Consider the following 21,456-nt stretch of genomic DNA (forward strand, 5'->3'; position numbering starts at 1 on the left):
TCAAACTGCATATAGCTGAAGCCTCAGAAAGGACAGTTACCCCATTCGTGAGTCTAAAGTTGCTATAACTTCTCCATTATCATCTGACCCATCACCTTTGCCACCCTTCTTGGGGCGTTGAATACGACGAGCAGCAAGCTTTGAATGACATTGTATTTCTAGTAACTGACAGGTGTCTCCAGCCATAGGCAAGCTCGGATGATCATACATACCATCAAGTTCAAAAACCCTTACACTCATCATTCCTGGCCATCCATCATCACCTGCTTGAAATTCACCACTAACAGTGCCTCTACCAGGTGCTGACTTTGAACTCACATTAGATGTACATCCCCGCAATACAGCTAACTCAATCATATTACGCCGCTTGTTGTAGGATAATCCCATCCTTTCAAAGACAATAACATATTGATCAGTATCTATAGCAAAGGCATCTAGCAATCCTAATAACAAAATTGAAAATAAAGGTAAACTGCCTACAACAGAACATTTAATTAAATTCCCATAAATTTATGATGGCCAAAAATGGAAAAAGAACAGACCTCAAAACTGGGCAACCACAAGACTCCACCCAACGAGGAAAAAATTCCTTGAGAAATGGCCTCTCCAAGTTGCCAATTTTGTTTGCAAGATGCCGAAACTGTAGACACAAAAGCAAGAAGAAAGTACGAATCCAGAACTAAAAAGAAACCGCCATGCAATCTTTAAAGGTTTATCATCTTGCAATTACCTACCAAGTCACAGAGCTTTCAAATTTCAATCTGTATTATCCGAAGAAATATGAAACTAAAAACAACTTAAACATCTATAAATAAAATTGAAGGTTCCATCCTTGAGTGCAGTTCCAAAATATCTATAACTTAACTAGTTTGTAAAACTCTTATATCATTGCATTAGAACTACGAATTAATGTATCAACCTAAAAAATTGCATCTACAGTACTACAGGTAGGTTAAAAAAGTTAAACAGAAGACTGTGCTGAGATCATGTACACTGTTTGTATTCAAGATATAATAAAATGGGACAAACATCCATCATACAGAATTAGTGCAAAATCCATAAATGAATTTGCATCTAAAATTTAAAAGACTTCGTATGTGGCAAAATTGAAAAACTTCGTGTACAGTACCCAAAATTAATTGAATAACAGTGTGGAAAAAAATTTCATTAGACAAAAAAACCTAATGCAGCAATGTTCTTGGAAGACCTGCATATGCTTAGTGTCAACAACATTTCAAGCCTCTGATGTAAGGCCCATCTTCAATATGAAACGCTCAATTAAGAAAAACACAGCCGGTGAAGAACACTGAGAAAGAGAGAGATCTCACATTATTAATTCAAAAGTAGTCAAAATGCTGAAAAGTCTTCCTCCCTTGATTATATCTTAAAGAACAAATTGGCTACAACACCATTATGTCCCACATCTATGGTCTACCCAAGATTCATAAGGAATTCCATTGTGGTGCACAGTAAACACAACTGGGTCACCAGCCTACCAGCTTGTTGTTCTTGCAGCGAACATGACATCCTTCATAAACGATTCAGCATACTTTTTTGAAAATATCAAACATCTTAAATGGAAGAGGAAAACATTTTCATAAACTCCAACGCACTGACGCAGTATATCTATTCACCAAACTTCCAATAAATGAGGCCAGATGTCATCAAAGGCATCATGGAACCAGAAACGGTAGACTTTACTTGGAATACTAAATTTTAGAGAGGAAATTTACAAACAAATAGAGGGTGCTGCTATCGGCTCCCATTTATCTCCAATGTAAGTAACCAATACATGGAGAACTTTGAAAGAATATCCACCGATACTGCTCTGCTCAAACCTAAGTTGTGGAAGACATTTATTGATAACATTAACATGACCTGGTGACATGGTAAATAAATATTGGATGTATTCCTTAAGCATCTTAATGACCACTCTGAAAGCATAAACAAAACAATGAATCTCCAGCCCATTAAGAATATAGACAGAAAAACACATACAGAAAGATATCTGCATGCTGACTCTCACCCCCATATTGCACAAAAATATCACATTAACTTCACTCTTGCCACTTGAGCAATCACAATATCAGATGAAAACCATCTAAATCAGAAAACAAAATGGTTATCTGCAATTTTCAAGGTCAATGGATACCGCAAGAAACAAATAATTAACGATGTCAATAAGGCTCATGGGAGACAACATGATATACAAAGAAACAAGAATATGGAAAATCCTAGAGTTACCTGCCTTACATCAAAGTGCCACTAATAAAATGCAAATATGTTAAAAAGGAAATAAATTCAGGTCGCCTTGGCACCCACAAGCACCTGAACAGATATGCTATTCACTGAAAAGACTCGGTCGATACAAGACAACAAGAGGGTGTTTACCCAATTTCTTCATTGTGTGGGAGAATATATGTCTGAGCCTGAGAGTTTGGTCAATCATGCAAGAAAGGTTGAAACTTGAAAGAACACAATGTGGGTATCAATCATGCAAGAAAGGTTGAAACTTGGAAGAACACAATGTGGGTATCAATCATTACTGCAATGAGAGGTCAGCAATTGCAAAGCATTCAAATTTCAGATAAAACTAAGCAAATTAAATTAATGGATGATGCTAAGGTGGTTTCCAAGGTTGAGCATTTCTCCAATGAAGAATAACCAAATTAATGGAGATTAAAAAACATAATAGTGCCTTACAAGGAGACGGACTCAAACTTGGTGAAACATAAATGCCTCTTATTCAGAAACTAAAGGTCAACCTTTGATATTTTCAGTAATTGAGTAAATAGTAGCCAACATTGAGAGGCTGATATCATAATTTCCAACGGTGCAGCATTAATACATGTAAATAGAGTGACTTCTCTATCCCATATGCTCCATCACCAACTGTCTTTCTCTTAACCGAGTGTTCCATCCTGAAGATGGGCATTGCATAAGGTCTGAAATGTCAATGACCCTAATTTTGCAGTAACTCAACCACAAGTGTGCTAGAGGGAGATAACCTGTGTAAGAGAGAGAGAGAGGGAGAGAGAGAGAGTGAGAGAGATGCCTGACTATGAGTGTTCTAGACAAGAAATGCAGACGTACACAGAAGAGAAAGAAATGCCAAGCACAATGAGACAGACAGACAAATATGCCCAAGTGCAGGTGTGCTACACAAGCAATGCACAAGTACACATAAATGAAAGAAACGCCTAGCGTAAAAGAACACCGAAGATATAGGTGCCCTTACAAATAAGACAGCATAAGAGAGATCAAGAAAAACAAAAGAGGGGGTTATGGACCCACAGAACATGGCCACGCACCCCAAGAGAGTTATTGACGCAAGATATCAAGTTTGAGCAGGTCGACATTAACCATACCTGGTAATACAATAAGATAATAAAGGATAAGGCCTTAGCCATAATTGCAAATAATAATGACACGAGTCACGGCTATATGTACAGATTACACCACGAATTCCAGCAGCCAACCTTAAGCTAAGAAGGGACACAGAGAGGTACCATTGTAGCACAATGTCACCCCTAAATGGCAAGTCACCCACACCTATATAATGCTGCAAAAAAAGAGGTGAACACAACAAGCAACCACCCTTAAAGCTAAGAAGGGACCACAGAGTGGTGCTATTGTAGCACAATGTCCCCCCTAAATGGCAAGTCTCCCACACCTATACAATGCCGCAAAAAGAGAGGGGGTCCCAGCCACAATTTGGCGGAGAGATTTACAAGTCAATTGGCTGAACAAGCAAAGAGATCCAAATGATCAAAGAATCCTCCTCCTTTGGACAAGATGCTTTCCAACGAGGAGGGTTTTGGGTAATAACCCTAGTGCATTAAACAGGGAGAGAGAGAGAGAAAGAGAGAGAGAAATATATCCAAGTACATGTGTGCCTCACAATAAATGTATAAATACGCATAAAAGAAATAAATGCCAAGCACAAGAGAACAACGAAGACATGCATTCCCTTAGGCATAATACCTTTATTAGAGAGATCAACACAATCACAAGATGAGTTGATATCACATAACTCAAGTGGCGTATCCCTTCAAGAGGGAGTTATGGGCCAACACAACAAGAGCACACAAATAAAATGATGATCCAAGAAAAACACACTTTTGCACTGAAGATATAATGTCACTTGCCGATAGTTTTAGGATCAGACAAAATAATTGAGACAAGATTCACACCTACTATGATACCATGTTGAGGTTCACAAATGAATACAGGGAATCAAAGAAACCAAAACAAACCCAAATTTTGAAATAACTCAAACACAAATGTGCTAAAGGAAATGGCCCTGGTGCACTAAAGAGAGTGAAAAATACAAATACATCCCAGTACATGTGTGCCACACAAAAAATTCATGAATACACATAAAAGAAAGAAATGTCAAGCACAAGAGAACAATAAAGATAGACATGCCCTTGGGCATGATTCATTTTATAAAAGAGATCAATACAATCACAAGATGAGTTGATATCAGTGTTGTTAAAAGCGCGATTAAATCGCGCTTCTTTCAAAAAAGTGCGCTTTTTTCCCTAAGCCGATTTAATCGCGCTTTTTATGGGAAAAAAGCGCCTAAAAATTTTTTTGCCGCTTTTTTCGAAAAAAACGCGCTTTTTTCGTAAAAAAAGCCCGGGGTCCCTGGCAGCGCGATTTATAATGAAAATTGAAAAAAAAAATGAAAAAAAAATGAATATTTTTGTACCAAACGCTTTTTTCCCGCTTTTTTCCGCTTTTTTCCCGCTTTTTCCGATTTTTTCCGCTTCATTCCCGGCGCCGATTTAATCCCGCTCGCGCTTTTAACAACATTGGTTGATATAACACAATTGAAGTGAGGTGTCCCTTCAAGAGGGAGTTATGGGCCAACTCAACAAGGACACACTCCCCAACAGGGTTATTAAGAACAATGTTAAATTTAAAGCTATCAGCAATTTATCGTGAAGGGCCCGAAATATAAATTATCAGCAATATTGTGGGTAATATCAGAAATTATCAAGAAACTTCAAAAAAAACTACAAGTAACAAAAATAATCATTTTTTCAATATTTTCACTTCTAAAGAGCATAAATATCAAACAAACACATAGCTACATAAATATGAAAATAAAATTGATATTTAAGATGTCACATAGCACACCAGATATCAATACTAAAATATGATATTTGTCTCCAGTCATGAGATCCGACGGGATGATATAAAATCACATCAAAACAAAAATAAATGTATCTCACAAGATGAATCATGGCAATGAAAACAACAGATTTCTGCCTGTCTGCTTGATGAAAAATGGTCACAACATCTTCAACAATGTTATTAACCAATTCTCGGAAGAAAAAAAAAAGTGTTATTAGAACCAACCCAAAAGATTGGTCAACCAAAAAATACATAAAATAATTTTGAAAAGAAAAAATAAATCATGTTTATCCTATGAAGCCAAACCATTATACACAAATATGTGAAGTTTCTTATGTATATAGCAAGCAAGGGTGCATATAACAAAAATAACATCGAGTGCAATCCATCATTGAAGAAAAATGCATCAACAAAGAGGTCTCTAAATGGCCTCGAGAGTCCCATGAAAAAAAAAAGCATGCTACAACAAATAGCTACATAACATTAAAATTATTGTCTATATTGGGACCCTCATCATCAATATCACCCTCTAGGCATTAAAATACTATATAAAAATCTTAACATGCCTAAGCAATCATTTTGTCTTAGTGAAGAGTACATTTTACTAGGGTCATTACAGAGGAGTTCAACAATCAAAGCCACCAACATAGAGGTACATACAAACCTTGGCGCTCTTGATTAAATGTCATTTCCATACCCTCATACATCACAAAATCCAATAGAAACATTGTGATCCTACCAATCCTGAAATCCTAAAAACTGTTCAAGTTGTTGAATTTTGAGTGGAATCTAAAATTCTACTTTCTCCATATGAAATTCAATGAGGTAGTAACCACTCTCAAAAATCTTGAACCAATTAATGGTAATGTTAAAAATGCAAGTAAAAGTGATGAAAAAATTAATATTATCATTAAATATAAGGGTACGTATCTCATGAGATAGTAATGAGAAATGAAAAAAACAAATTTCACCTTGTTTGCTTCATGGAAAATAGTCACAATATCCTCAGAGCTCAATCCCCTAACTCACTTTTAAAATGTGAGAGTTAAATCACCAAGAATCTGGTTATCAAGTGATAATAACAGAGACAAGGTGATAATTACCTAAATATCGTGATAATTTCAAAAGGACTAATTATCACAATATATATTAGCAATAATTATCGCCAAAGTTAGTTTTGGCAATATTACCACGATAATTTATATTGAAATTATCGTGATTGGTGCAATATTGATTGAGGTTACATATCAAGTTTGACTAGGTCAGCCTTAACCATGCCTAGCAATACAATAAAACAATAAAGAATATCACCTCAAGCACAATTACGCTAATAATTCCAACACTGCAATAAACAACCTGTGATAGGTGAATGGTATTCAGAAACCACAGGAAAGCTGAGTCACAAAGCCTTAGCAGTAATAGAGTCTATAAAGCATGGAAAATAAAAGCTTAAACATTGATAATGAAAACAGCTCAAAACCTTACTACAAAATTGAAAGGAAAAAAAAAGGCCCAACCATGAACCAAATTGACAATTGCAATTAGGAACATGTGCCCCAAAATTAACCATACTAAGGGAAATTACAGAAGAGCACCTAAAGGAGGTGATGACATGCAGGTACCTTGTCAGGGAACTCCAAGAAATCTCGGGAATTACAGAAATCATTTTATATGGCCTAACCACACAAAATATAGGTTTTACATCAACTAACTAGAAAAGATTACAATGATACACCCTAAATCTTAAATCAGATAAAGTTCCTTGTGGAAGACTCTGCACTCTATGTTACTGTAATAATATCATAGCATCATCGAGGGCTTTCCGTGGCCCTATCTGTATCATGTAATGGATCAATCCATGAAGTATGCATAATTAAATATGTAAAAACTTTTACTCCAAGTTATACCAATGTCTTTTAAATCATTACATGCAACATTCTATCGTTAAACAAGGAACTGGTATTCAAAGTCATACCAGTGTCTGTTGGTAGTGCCAATAAATCAGTAAGAAATCATGCAAACTACAGCTATTTATTCCATTCCTGAAGAAGAATGTGATTTATCTTATTTCTTCAAGATATACAACCAGGTTAAAGAACTTTACTCACAAATATGTTTTATTCTTAGCCTTGATAGTAGATACCTATGAGCTTGTTATAAAAGAAACATAGAAGGTAAAACAAGTGTAAAAATGCAAGGTTTATACATAAGTAACTGACTGGCTCATTCTTTCATTCAAGCCATGCTAAGTTAACTAGGACACAATTACAGATGTTGTTTGCTTAAAGTGTGAAATGAAAGAACAGAAACATCAAAAATATCTTTTGAAAGTGTGACTTTGATAGATCCCTAAGGAAGTACATCTCCCTTCATTGTTCCTCTGGATTTTTCATCACTCGTTTGAAGGGCAACTTTTTGTTCAGATGCATCGAATGGGACCACCACCAAACCATAAAACCTGCAATAAATTGAGAGAACGGCAGCACTAGTGCAGGGTAGTTGAAGTTTTTTTCAATGTTGCGAACATCGGCATCGGGATAAAATCGGCAACGGTCCAGAAAACCAAAAAATCATAAAAATTGGGAAAATATTGGTAAAAATCAGTAAACATCGGCAAAATTTAGATACCATAAAAATATCTCTAAAAATCGGCAAACATCGGCTAGGCCAAAAAATCGTGATTTCAAGATAAAATCGGTATTTTATCGAGATGTTCACAACACTGGTTTTTGTAGCTTCAGAATGTCTTCTACATTGCCTTTGTTGTCTTAGCATGTAGAAGATAGTTAATTGCCTCTTTAGGCGCTTGCTTGGTGGAGAAAGTGATATTATGATTTCCTTCCTAAGGTCAACTTAGGAAAAGTACAATAATTAATCTAATTAATTATTGCGGACAATAAGGCCAAACTTCTAAGGATAAATAATAAAATTATTTAAGTGACTTAGATATAATCTCAACCATTGATCTCAAGTGAGGCTTAGGATTTAATCCTAGCCACTGATCAATTACAAGATTAGGGTTAGGGATTTTGGATAATGAAATTATAAAATAAGCCTAAGGGAGCAGCTGAAGAACACAATCATTGGGGAAGAGATTTTCTCTAGAGCTAGAGGTTTAACTAGACTGAAGAGAAGTGAGGAAAAGTGTAGCAGGGAATTTTATGAGAAATTCAAGGAGGCCGAGTTGAGGAAAGAGGTGGCCGAGTTTCTGAAAGAGGGCCAAATTGTGGAGGAGGTTGAAACTTGAAATATCCAGGGAGGTTGATTTCTCTAGTGTGCATAAGTAGTACAAGACAAGGATAAAGGGAGGCCGATTTGCTGGTGAGACAGGTTGATTCTCCAGGGTCGATTTGTTTCAGGTGGTTCAATTTCCAAAGGCCAAATTCCTTGAGGCCATTTTTTCCTAGTGGGGCCAAGTTCACAGGTGCCTAACAACTGTATTTTTTCTATGTATTCTTTATGCGTCTAAACCAGAATTTTCCTGAGAAATTTAATGAAGGAAGATTGTGTCGGATGTAAATTCGCTATTGTGGTGTGATTGATCTCTTCATTTTATTTCCGCTGCATTTTTAAGTTAATATACCAGTGCATTTATTTTTCGGCAAATTCAAAAACATTTGAGATAAATATTTCCTGGGGCTTTAATAATTGTTGAAGTAAAATAAATCAGATCTAGTATGAGTAAAATTAACAACACAGATTCTATAATCAAAATAAAGCCAATGTGCTAGCAGCCCATAGTCATGAATCAACTCAAAAAGAAAGGTTCAAAACTACATCAGCAAGAAAGCACTAACGTTAGGGATTGAAGTGCACTAATCCAAGGGAAAATTTGAATTGTCATGTGCATGGGGATGGGGAATGTCATCCAATAACAAGGCAGAAACTTACTTGTTGCTTCAGGGTATAATTCTAGCAAGACAAGAGCATCTTTATTGCTTAATTGTCTTGGGGGAATAATATAATTTTTAGGTCAATGAACAATAAAACGTCCAACCAATCATAAACTTGCCATAATCTTGATTTGAGAACAATGAGGTTTCAAAAATACAAGAAAGCTCCACTTTTCATGTATTCACTATCCAACAAGGCAATGAAATTGATAATGAGGGAGCTTTGACTGAAAGGTGATTTATCCACTCAAGCTATTCCATAATTTCCCCCTTGGTAATCAAATGACAAGTGCCTCAAACATATCAAACCATGTATCCCTCACACACAAGCCTATCCACCATGACAAAGCAATAAATATAATGAGACTCAAGGTAGCTCCATCGCACATGTTTGAGGTAGCAAGGACGAGAGATATTAAAGGCTAAGATTTAATTTAGCCCAAACAAGGAGTGACAATGGCCAATTCGACCTTAGACGGGATGGGAGGAAGACAAGAACTTCTACATGAATTCAGCAACATTCTTCCAGTTAGTAGTTGATTTGGTCTCCACTTTGTTTGTTCTTATGCGAAGTTTACGTAATGCACAGAAGCTAGTTGTTAGCATCATTGTTCTCCATGGGTATGATCATCATGGCTTTCAATTTGAATATTTAATGATTGGAGCTCAGGGAACAAAGAATTTATATTTGCTTTGCAATGGTGTGTTTCTCTATTAATAATTGGCCTCATCACAAAACCAGCCTTGTTTCTTAGGCAGGCAACTGGCATTTTGCTCATCCAGCTTGCTCTTTTTTTGTTGATTTCAATTATTAGTGGGGCAATTTCTCGCATCACAGCAATTACCTTTTGCTTCTATGGATTTGGACTTTATTTCTAAGTTCCAAGAAAGTAGTGTAGAGTGTATTAACCCCTGTTACCTACTAGGTGGTACCTATATGCATTTTTTAGATCGACACCATTGTAGTTCCAAGGATTTGCAAGTTTTAGGCCATGTAGACCTATGGCTGATTATGTATTATAGTATACAAGGCCTATAACAGTCAGCCATGCCAGATCCTTTCAATTCACCATTCTCACTTCCTTTCGTCCTGGATAGGATTGGAGGATTTGAGCTGGATCTATCTGGACACATGGTTTAGAGGAGCCATTTGTGTAACTAGCCGCGTCTTTAGCACAACTGTCTTTTCCACATGGCCATGTGTTATAGTCTGTATGCATTTCCTTCGCTTTCTTACAACATTATCCAAAACTTCAATATGGCATTCCAATAATTCATTACAGTCCATATTTTAAGGCACTACACGTATCCCAATGCATGGGGCTCCGTGACCAAAATTCAACAGTGGTTCAAAATTATCATCATCATGCCTACTTGACATGCCACGTTGAGTTTTGGCAAACAAAAAAAAAACTTCAAGCAAAATCGGACCTACAAAGGGGGCATTGGCATAAGAAGAAAGGTGGAGTATTTTATGTTGCATGTGGGCTAAAAGTCCTCTGATCACCCATGCATATGTTTAAAGGCCAAAAGGAAGCCCAATGAACTCCTCCCAAATCCCATAAAATGGAATCTGTAAAACCAAGTTGCACTGAAACGGATACGACAAATTTTCAGAAAATCTAGATACGATAAAATAGGAAACGGCACATATATATATATATATATACACACACACACACACACACACACACTAAAAACAAAAACAAAATACATATATATATAGATAACAAAATAAGAATTTCATATTACCATTCATCTTTTAGAATCTAGATTCTATATCTAAAAATCCATAATCAATTATCATCTATCATCATCATCAATTCAGCATAAACATTGTCATAATCATTAATGATTATTATAACATTCATGATTCATCATATCATCAAGTTTCAGTTTCAAACTTTCAAATTTCAATCATCAACATGACAAGTTACAACATCACCAAAATTAATAATGCACACTACATAGTAAGAAGTACAAAATTGTTAAAATTGGCAACTAGGGCGAAACTCCACATGGGTCATCTTATTTATGACAGCTGATATTTTTCTTGGATTCCTCTCCCTGAGAGGTGTAGGATTGATATCAAGATCATCCAATTCTGACATGTACAAATGAAGTTATGAATTTATTTTGATTATGGTCAAATTGCCAAGGTCAGCCAACAAAATTATGTAGGCTCAAAAGCACAACAGTCATATCTATTCATCCTCAATGTTGCATATAAATAGAAGGTGACTTAGCCTCAATTGGACACACTCATCTTCACACTTCTCTCTCTCCCCTCATTGATTGGGTACAGATTTCTGGGTCTCTCTCTCTCCACACGTCCAAAATTTCAGGAGAGCGAAATTTTAGGGGACTGAATTTTTGGACAGTTTAACCAAGCGTTGACCAGCATGCACTAACCTCCTTTGACTGCATTTTTGTGAGGGCTATCTCTGTTTGAGCAGGCCACATTTCTGGGCACAGAAATCGAGGCTAAACATTGATTGTTGACCAGCGTTGACTGCAGCTAGCGCTGACCACAAGTGGATTGTTTGACCAGGCTTTCACTGGGCTGAATTTCACTGTTTTGAGGGTTGTTTTATCTTCTTCTTTGGAGGCCGAAGTTGACTAAAGTTGACCGATTTGCTAAGGGTCAAATCTACCCTGTTGACCAACGTTGACTTTCGTAGTTAGGGCTCTTTTGTTGTTGTTATAAATTATCAAATTTCTAAACTGTACTATCTCTCTATTGAACTATTGAAGACTAAAGGAAGATTTGATCAAGGGTTTCCCCACATTGGGGTTTGTCCCTGGCTGGTGCCACATCTTGTGCCCTCTTGTCTTGGCTTGTCTTCTATTGTTTATGTTTATGTTCTATCTGCATCTTAATATCATGTTGATGTGATTGTTAATTTGAATATTGATACTGGGCTAGTAAAAAAATTGAAGTAAAATTGCTCTAAAGCATAGAACATACCATTGTTGCCTAAAATTAACATGGTATCAGAGCTGAGGTGAAGACAAATCCCAAGCAAGAGTGAAAGAGCAATCACCAAAGACAGTTGGACAAGGACAAAAGGTTCAATGGGTTCCTCATCCTACTTCCCGACTGAAGACAAGCTCCATGATAAATCTGACTATCATAGATGGAAGATGTCTCTTGATTTTGACCTTGGAAGAAAAAGAATTGATGGACTATGTGCAGGGTAAAATCCTTGAACCTCCTTCAAATGCATCGGCTGTTGTGAAGACCAAGTACAATAGAGCTGAAGTCAAAGCAAAGAAGATTATCAGGGATTCCATTGACAAGCATCTGGTGGCCTACATCTCAGAATTGAAGACCTCTAAGGTGATCTACGACAGGTTGATCGGCATGTTCAAGGTTAGTAGTGCTAATCAAATTCTATTTCTCAAGAATAAGTTGAAGGATATTAAGAAGGGCAAGGACGAGGATATTCAATCTTATTTCTTGAGGATTACTGAGATCAAGAATGATCTACTCTCGATCGGAGAAGTCATTCTTGACAGGGAACTTACTCTCACCACCCTTGGAGGACTCCCACCTGAGTGGTATGTATTTAGAACCACCATCCTCAACAACGATTGAATTCCAGGGTTTGAAGAATTGATGTCAAGATGCATTCAAGAAGAAACTAGAATGGTGGAGCAAGAAATGCCTTCTAATAGAAGCAACTCCACTGCATTCTCCGCTCATGCCAAAAGGAGAAATAATGCATGGTCTAAAGGTCATTTCCATGGAAAGCCTGGATCTAAGGTTGGAAGGAAGGGCAGGTGCATTGTTAGCGATAAGTTTGGCCACTATGAAAGGGAGTGTCCAAACAGAAGGGACACATCGCATGATGATGATCACAATCATTCCAGGGGCAACTTCAACAACAAAAATCAAAGGAATGGCAGGTCCAATGACAAAGGAAAAAGGAATGTGGGACAAAGGAAATGGACCCCCAATAAATCAAGGAACTCCAGGTATGAAGAATCAAATGTTATTAACAATAAGCAAATAGGGTACTATCTTATATCGGCCCTCTCCACTGCCTCTCCTCCAGAGACTTTGGAAAATTGGTTGATTGATAGTGGTGCCCCAAGGCACTTCACCAGATATAATGAAGCCCTCTCTAATCTGATAGAAAATGAGACAAACTTGGAGATCATCCTTGGAGATGATGCCACCTATCCCATGAAGGGAGTAGGAAATGTTACCCTTCAATTGAATCAAGCTAGCACTATTCATTTGCAAGAAGTACTATATGTACCTAATCTCAAGAAGAACCTGGTGTCCATTTCAGCCATGGAGGACAAAAGATTCAAGGTGGCATTCATCGATGGAAAGGTATGTGTTTGGAAAAGAAATTTTAAAGATGCTTTTACTCTTAGGTTCAGGGTTGACACTTTGTATCAAGTTGGAGGAAGTCCATTGGGAGCCATGTCTTGCGACACATCTCTACAATCTGAACTATGGCACCGGAGGTTTGCCCATCTTATTTATAAGGCCCTACTCGATATGAGACAGATGGTGACAGGTATGCCCAAGTTCAAAGTAAAGCATGAAGGTGTATGTCTGGGATGTGCCAAAGGAAAACTTACAAGGGGACCATTTCCCGCAAGTAATAGAAAGACTGCAGATATATTGCAATTGATCCACTCCGACATATCTTGTATGATACCTGTAAACTCTTTAGGAGGATACTTATATTATCTCACCTTTACGGATGATTATTCTCACAAGACCTGGATCTACTTCTTGAAGAATAAGGATGAAGTGTTCACCTGCTTCCGACACTTCAAAGCCTTGATCGAAAACCAATTCAAGAAGAAAATCAAGATATTGAGAACTGATAATGGGACCGAGTACGAATCCAATGAATTCCAAGATTATTGCAGAGAAGATGGTATTAAGAGGGAGACTACAACGCCATACACTCCTCAACAGAATGGTGTGGCTGAAAGGAAGAATCACTCTATTGTAGAAGCAATTTGTGCCATGCGTCAAGGCCTTCCGAAGTTCCTAAGGAAGGACAAAGAAGCTGACACCGGAAATCAAGGTGCAAAAGAAGACAAAACGATCCCTGATGTTGATGAACCTATGGATCCTATTGATCCTCCTCCTCATGAGCCCTCCACCTCCAAAAGGAGACCCTCATGGCTTAGGGAGACTCTCGAAGATGTCGAGAGACACATTGCACCAAGGGGTACTTTCCGGGAAAGCAAGAAGCCAAACAGGTATCAAGGATATTTGACCGCCATAAGCACTATCATTCAAAATGAGCCTTCATCATTCGAAGAAGTCGTGAAGCATCATGTATGGAAGGATGCTATGAATGAAGAATACGAGTCAATTATGAACAAATGATGTTTGGGATGTGGTCCCTAGACCCCAGGACAAATGGGTTGTCACCTCGAAGTGGCTCTACAAAATCAAGCATGGAGTTGATGGAAGTGCAGAAAAGTTCAAGGCTCGCTTTGTTGCTCGAGGCTTCTACTATCATTATTCATAATTCATATGGTTGTTCAAAAGTTTAAAAGTTAAAACACCATCATAAATTACCAGTGTTCCACGGGATCGCGTCCCCCCACATGGGGGTCGAGTTTCCTATCTCCCTCGCGCTCTAAGGACTTGGGGACGACTGGGGGTCGTTTCCCCACGCTCCCAAAAAGCAGCGTACGCGAGAAAACTCAAAAGAGGTTGTTTCCTCTAATTTCAAGGTCGAATCCTCAAAAGGGGGTTGTCTAGTGTCGTAAGGGGTCGTTTCCTTGGACAAAATCCAAAAAAATAATAATGAAACATTTTTTTAAAGACACCTGAGTATTTGAAGGGACCAGCAGCACGATGGGATGTTGATCCAAAGGATGATTCACAGGGAGATATAGAGGAGAGCCTTGATGAGACACAGATGGGGTTGGTCGGTGTGCCACTTAGCATGTTTGAGAATGCAAGTGATTATGATTCAGATGGTGACAGGGTTGACCCTAATTTATTCATGCAACAGTTGGATGCAGAGACTAGTGTGGCATTACCTTGAGAAATTATGCTCATTTATCTTTTGATATGTTCTTATGTTATCAAATTATTTTCTTTTTTGTTTCAGACTTCAGTTTATTTTGAATCTTGATATATGAATCATGATATATTAGACTTGAGTCTTGACTCTATAAAATTGACTCTTGATGTATCAGACTTGACTTTTATAATTTTATTTCAATATTCAGTATTCAATGTTCATAATTGGAACATCAATATGGTTTAAACTATAAACTTTAAACATTTATAATTTTATTTTCATTGTACATTGTTAGTAACTTAGTAGTTACACTGTACAGTTACAAACTTACATGTATGATGTATGATTATATGATATCATGCTTTTCGTTTTAAATTTGTTTCAGTTATATGATTCATCGATTTATCATTTATCCTTCATGATGTAAGTGTTATTATATAATGATAAAGAAAATTACATTATAAATATTAAAATTTCAATAATATATATTTTATATTTGTAAGTTTTTAAGACCCCGACGTCCCCTCACGTTTCCTAAAAATTGGTGGGGAGATTTTGCATAGGCCGCTCCTGCGTATCCCTGCTCCCTCGTCCAAGAAACTTGGTGGAAAATTGTAAATTACATTTACATATCATCAAATATGCCTTCATTCCTGTCACTAAGAAGTTCCACATTTTCTACAGAAGTGGGAGCATGGCTGCCATGTCCACTTGAAGATCCACCTATTGGTGACTCCGCATCAAACAAAGTCATATGAGACCTGGCATTCAACATCAGATCCAAGTCAAGCAAATCTCATTCCACATCCCATAATTTAGTGGCAACAAATTTGTATTCATCTCTCTTGTGTGACAGAAGGCGAAGGTTTGAATGAACATACACTAGTTCCTCAGCTTTCTTAGAGCCCAATCTGTTTCGCTTCACTGAATGGATGAAGCCATATGTACTCCAATTCCTTTCTGCTGAAGAGGAACTAGCAACCTGTGACAAGATCCTGATGGACAATTTTTGGATATGTGGAAGTTCCCCACCATAGTAGTTCCACCAATCAATTGGACTCATTGCCCTCTTGTCCCGCCTACAATCAAAACCAAAACCTCAACCCTCTGATCCCACAAAATGAGCAAACTTTGCACAAATCCGAAGCCCAATTTCAGGATCTACAAAAAGCTTTCTAAAAGCCTTTTTAAATCCTTGTGAGACTTTTGGGTCTTTGCTTGGTGCGGTTCTTTCTGGAACACTTAGCAACTCTATAGCATAATTATTTGGATTCACTGCATAAGCCAAAAGGTGTTATGGGGTGGTCATCTTGTTCCACCTTTTGGTCAACATATCTTTTACTTCTCTGTAAAAGAATTCATGTGGGTCATTCTCCTTGGCATTTATAACCACCCTTATCTTCTCTATCATGGAATCAATGCCCTCAAGGCTCATACACCTCTCCCAAATTAGGCATATCGTTGTCAACCATACAAAGAAAATCCACAATTGGCTTAGTAAATGCCAAGAGGTACCCCACCCTATCCCACCATTCATCATCAACAACCAACCTTTTCACTGCTTGTGCTCTATCAGATTGGGATTGCCTCCATTGGTTCCAAAGGGAACTGCATACCATTGGTTTCAATGCATCTTTCACCTGCATAAGCCTTGTAAAGGCTATGATGTGAGAAGCAAAACGAGTCTCAGCAACCTGCAGGTGCCAAATTGCCAATGTTTCAATAAATTAAAAATCATAATTTGATTGAATAACTATTATGATTCACGAATCATGACATTTGAGAATCCAATTTACATATTTGAATTTAGAGTCATAGAAATTAGAATTTATGAAATAAACTTGAAAGTGTACGTAGCTTAAGGAGCTCTAACTTTGCAAATTCCATGTAGATGCCTTAAGACATGTGGTGGTTTGTGATGAATGCTTGAATTTCTTTTGCCTCTTCAAAAATAACTCGAATCCACTCAATTTGCTTCCTTGTCTTGCTCAACATGAGGTTCAATGAATGTACAACACAAGGGGTCCAAAAGATGTGTTGATATTTGCCTTCAATAATAAGTCTATTGCTCTACACACCGTTGCATTGTCAGTTATTTCCTAGACAACATTTTCTGGTCCCACCAATTCAGTTGCTTCAATCAAGATGTCAACAATGAATTGAGAATCTTTCATCTGCCCCTCACAATACACTGCCTTCAAAAACATTGCCCCCTTTGGGCTCTGGGCAATCACATTGATCAAAGGCCTATTCCTTTGATCTTTCCATCCATCAAAAATGATGGACACCCTTGAAATGCGCCATGAATTACGAATGGGGCTTGATTTAGGGTCCAAATCTAACATTTTAGCACTCAACATTATGGTGCGAACTTTCTCATATCCAAGGCTCTTGAACCCTTTTAGGGCTTCATTCACTGCTTCTATCACTAGGAAACCGGATTCGTCCTAAACCCCCTGCGAATCCCGAATCCGGCGAATCCGACACGATTCAGTCCGGATTCGTGTCCAAATCACAGGACACGTCGTGTCCGAGGGCGTGTCGCGATTTTCAGGGGCGTGTCGCGATTTTAGGACACGTGTCCGGTTTCCAGGACTCGCTAAGCTCAGCGCGGGTATGAAAAGGGCGTGTTTGCTCATTAATATTTTCATTTGGTAAGTGATTTGTGCTGTTGCAGCAAGGAGTAGAGCATTTTGGTAGCTTCATAATCAAGTCTAGGCCCTAGTATTGATATGCTATTCATGGTAATGTTAAATTCTTAAAGTAAAAGTGACATTCTCCTTAATCTTCATTTTCATCCTTTTACTTAAATTTTTAACATTACCATGAAATGACTCGGGATGTTTGAGAGTGGTTCCGGCATCATTGGATTTCATATGGAGAAAGTAGAATTTTAGATTTCATTCAAAATCCAGCAGACTTGTCAGTTTTTCAGGATTTTAGGATTGGGGGATTGCAATGTTTCCATTGAATTTTGTCATGTATTAGGGTATGGAACTCGTATTTAATCAAGAGCACCAAACCAAGAGCTTCTGAATATGTCGCTCCCACTCCCGTTTTCGCTCCCGCTCCCAAGTAACACTGTTCCTGATGATATGGGTCTGGACACCATTGTTGAGTTGGCATTGGCCAACATGGATCTCAATGATCCAGTGCTAGAGCCTGTTAGATTTGATGACTTAGAGGGGTCAGCCTCCATACCAGCAGATGCAAAGGCGACTATGGATACAGGGGAGGAGGAGGATGTAGAGGAGAGCAGTGGGGACCATGATGATGGGGACAGTGATGCTGATTCTGATGCTGATTGATGCCTTGAGGCTTGTATACCTGTAGTTGTTTTATATTTTCTATTTCTATTTGCCATTGGCATTGCACCAACACTACCTATGTAACACATTTTGATTTGATGACTTAATGAGAAAACTACAGTTGTCAGTGTGTTTATCTTACTATCTTGTAGTTGTAAGTTGTCTTTCAGTTATGAATTATGAATCATGATTTAAATTTTTAATAGATTTATCATTTATGTGACCAGTACCACTGACATTTATTTGAATTTTGTATGTATTATGCATGCTAATAGCTATAGATGAAGATCTATGTTTGAAATCAATAAATTTGTATCATTAATTAAAATTTGTGTAAGAAATATGATAATATCTAATTTTTAATATATATATATATATATATATATATATATATTTTAATAAAATAATATATAACGTGTCCTGTTCCGGGGGGTCAGCGTGTCCCGAATCCGACACCACGAATCCCGAATCCTACGTGTCCCGAATCCCCGTGTCAAGTGACTTAGTTCTATCATATTTGCCCAGTAAGCAAATCTCACAAGGTTAAAGGGAAAGCCATTTGCATCAATGCATTGACCTATAACTGCAATTGTCATCTGTCGAGCATTATTATTAAAACTCCTTTCAAGCGGTCCCAAATTAGGCCGCTTTGAACCAACAATTCCATGAGAATGAAGTGGGGCTTTGATGAAGATGCTCTCAACGTTGTTGGGTGTTTTAATTGAGAGGCAAGATTTGCCTCACTTTAGCATCTGCCTCGTCTTGTTCTTTCTGATATTTTGAAAGTTTTGCTTTGCTTAAACCATTTCCATTTATCCCATTCTCTTTAGGTGGGCCACAGCATATTCGAACCCCATTGCCTTTTAACCCAAGTAAATGTGCTTTAACCTGTGTGTGTGATCCCTTATACTCCATTTTACACTCAGTGCAAACCCATGCCAATGATCCCCCTCCTTGGATCTTCCCAACAGTAGTTACATATTTCCAAAGTGGTGACTTTGGATCGACTTTAGGGGCATATTCAATTTCATGTTCCACTTCCTCTGCGTCACGAATGGCTGAACTTGAAGTTGCCATGATTGATGATGATTATGTAAATGAAACTGCAAAATAAAATTGACAAATATTAAAAGATCAGAATTGTTAAATCAAAACTCTGTTTTATAAATTAAATATTTGAGCCACATGAGTAGTGTTCACTGTTAGATAGTTTTGTGACTGCAACACTCGTTATGTTACTGGTTATTAGAGTTGTTATGCTCTTAACCTGCAAAAAGATACCCAAATACAGAATATGCGAAGAAAGATACCCAGAACACGGAATAGTGAGAGACAACAGCAAATATTTTATTATTCAGAAAGCAATGATCACTGGCCTCTTCGAGGGGGCAACCTCCAATAGAGCAGAGCTCGATATAAAAATAAGACAGAATGCTCCTCGCAAGGAGTCTCTATCCTTTATATATGACTCATACATGCAATACCAAGGATCAATACCATGGGTTTTATTAATACCATCTATCTAATACTATGGCCCATTTGCAACTAATTGTGGTCCCGTCATTAATTGCGGGTTAACCACTTACAATTATTGATATGGGCTTTATTAACTCTTGACTATGACTCGATCCCATTACATAAATAAGGGGGTTAGGGTGGGACCCTAACAAGAGTCCAAAGTGCACACTACTTGCTCGCGGGTTGAGGGCTTCGCCTCCACACTCGCTCACAGTCCTTGTGTCTCACACACAGTCGCTCACAGCAAATGAAAATGATGGCTCCAAATGACAAATGACAAACGAAGGCAAAGGCAAATGGTCGTTCCACAGTCGAAGGCAAATGAAAATGATGGCTCCAAATGACAAATGACAAGCGCCAAAAATGGTATAGGGTAAAGGTTATAAAATGTGAAAATTGGCTCATAACAAACACAAGGAAAATCGTGAAAACCGTTCCCAGCGGCCATTCATCGTGAAAAGTTTTTATCTTCGGTGGATCCCCTTTGAAAATTCCCAATACATTCTTGTTTTGGCCGAATCCATTTCAATAAAAACTGAAACATATTACAAATTATCAAAAACGGGTGTTTTTTTATGAAAAACGCCCTAAAAACGTTTTCGGATTCCAACCCTCCGTTTCTGAAATTTTGAAACATCACCCATACGTTTTGATGTCATTTTTGACATGTTTCATACTAGTTTCCCAATCCGAAAAGCCAAACAACGTTTCAAGGAGGTTAGTCTGGTGTTTCCAACAACTTAGTTGTAAAATGCTCTTCATTTATTCAAAGTTTAGGTTGGTCATAGGGTTGTACAACCACATGTACACATCAAGATAACTGTTTGGGTAAAAACCAAGGCATGCATCATCACAGGGGAAAAACATTCCATGTGCAAATAAATCAATCCACTATTAGCTATATGTGGGTCTTAAATGGGTCAAACAATAGTTGTATAGCATCATGTGTGAGCCATAGTGTCATAAATAAAAATAGTGGAAGCTTCCAAGGGTGATTTATAAATTGGGTCGAGCCCCTCCAAGTCAGCGATAAATCTTTTAAGACAAATGTAGCACTTTAATGTTGGTTGTGACTTACGTGGGTGGTCAAGTGGGTCGTGACCTCCCATAACAAATCTGTGAACCCTCCAACTAGCTACTAGCACATTTAATCCACACATCGAATCTATAAGTAAATCATTGGATGGTTATGGGTCAATCTTCATGGCAAGTTGGGTGTTGACCCTCCAATCAACTTGTGGCATCACTTTGCACCAAATTGAGCATCAAAAAAGGAAAATTGTGAGCTATGGCATAGTCTTAGCATGTTAAAAGGGCCACATGTTGTGTCAAACCTTCACACATGTGGGTCATACTTATCAAGCTAGACACTGGAGACATTGGAGAAGTTAAGATATTTTTATTATACAAAAGGAGGAAACTAGTAATTACCCAAAGAAATTTGTAGAACACTAGATCCTCCTCCCATTTGTTGTGGTTGAGCTGTAGAAAAATGTGACAATTTTTTATCAAAAACTATTTTCACTATCCAAGAAAATATTGTGGATTGATTTTTTTATGCATCATTATCTTGGTTAATTATCA

General features: G+C 37.6%; 1 protein-coding gene across 3 annotated transcripts in view; it reads right to left on the reverse strand.

Moving 5' to 3' along the window:
* Positions 1-21,456, reverse strand: part of TAF2 (TBP-associated factor 2) — a 317,600-nt gene that overhangs the window by 183,162 nt on the left and 112,982 nt on the right. For all 3 annotated transcript variants that reach the window (XM_089433145.1, XM_089433144.1, XM_089433146.1), the window contains 2 exons: positions 543-640; positions 41-388 (listed from right to left, as the gene is read on the reverse strand). In XM_089433145.1, the coding sequence (XP_089289271.1) occupies positions 41-388; positions 543-640 (446 nt within the window). The remainder of the gene's footprint in view (positions 1-40; positions 389-542; positions 641-21,456) is intronic.

Source organism: Pinus tabuliformis, chromosome 5_1 (genome assembly GCF_031772625.1).
Source record: "Pinus tabuliformis cultivar Carrire ecotype Pingquan chromosome 5_1, CPIR1, whole genome shotgun sequence".
NCBI classification, from domain to species: Eukaryota; Viridiplantae; Streptophyta; class Pinopsida; order Pinales; family Pinaceae; genus Pinus; species Pinus tabuliformis.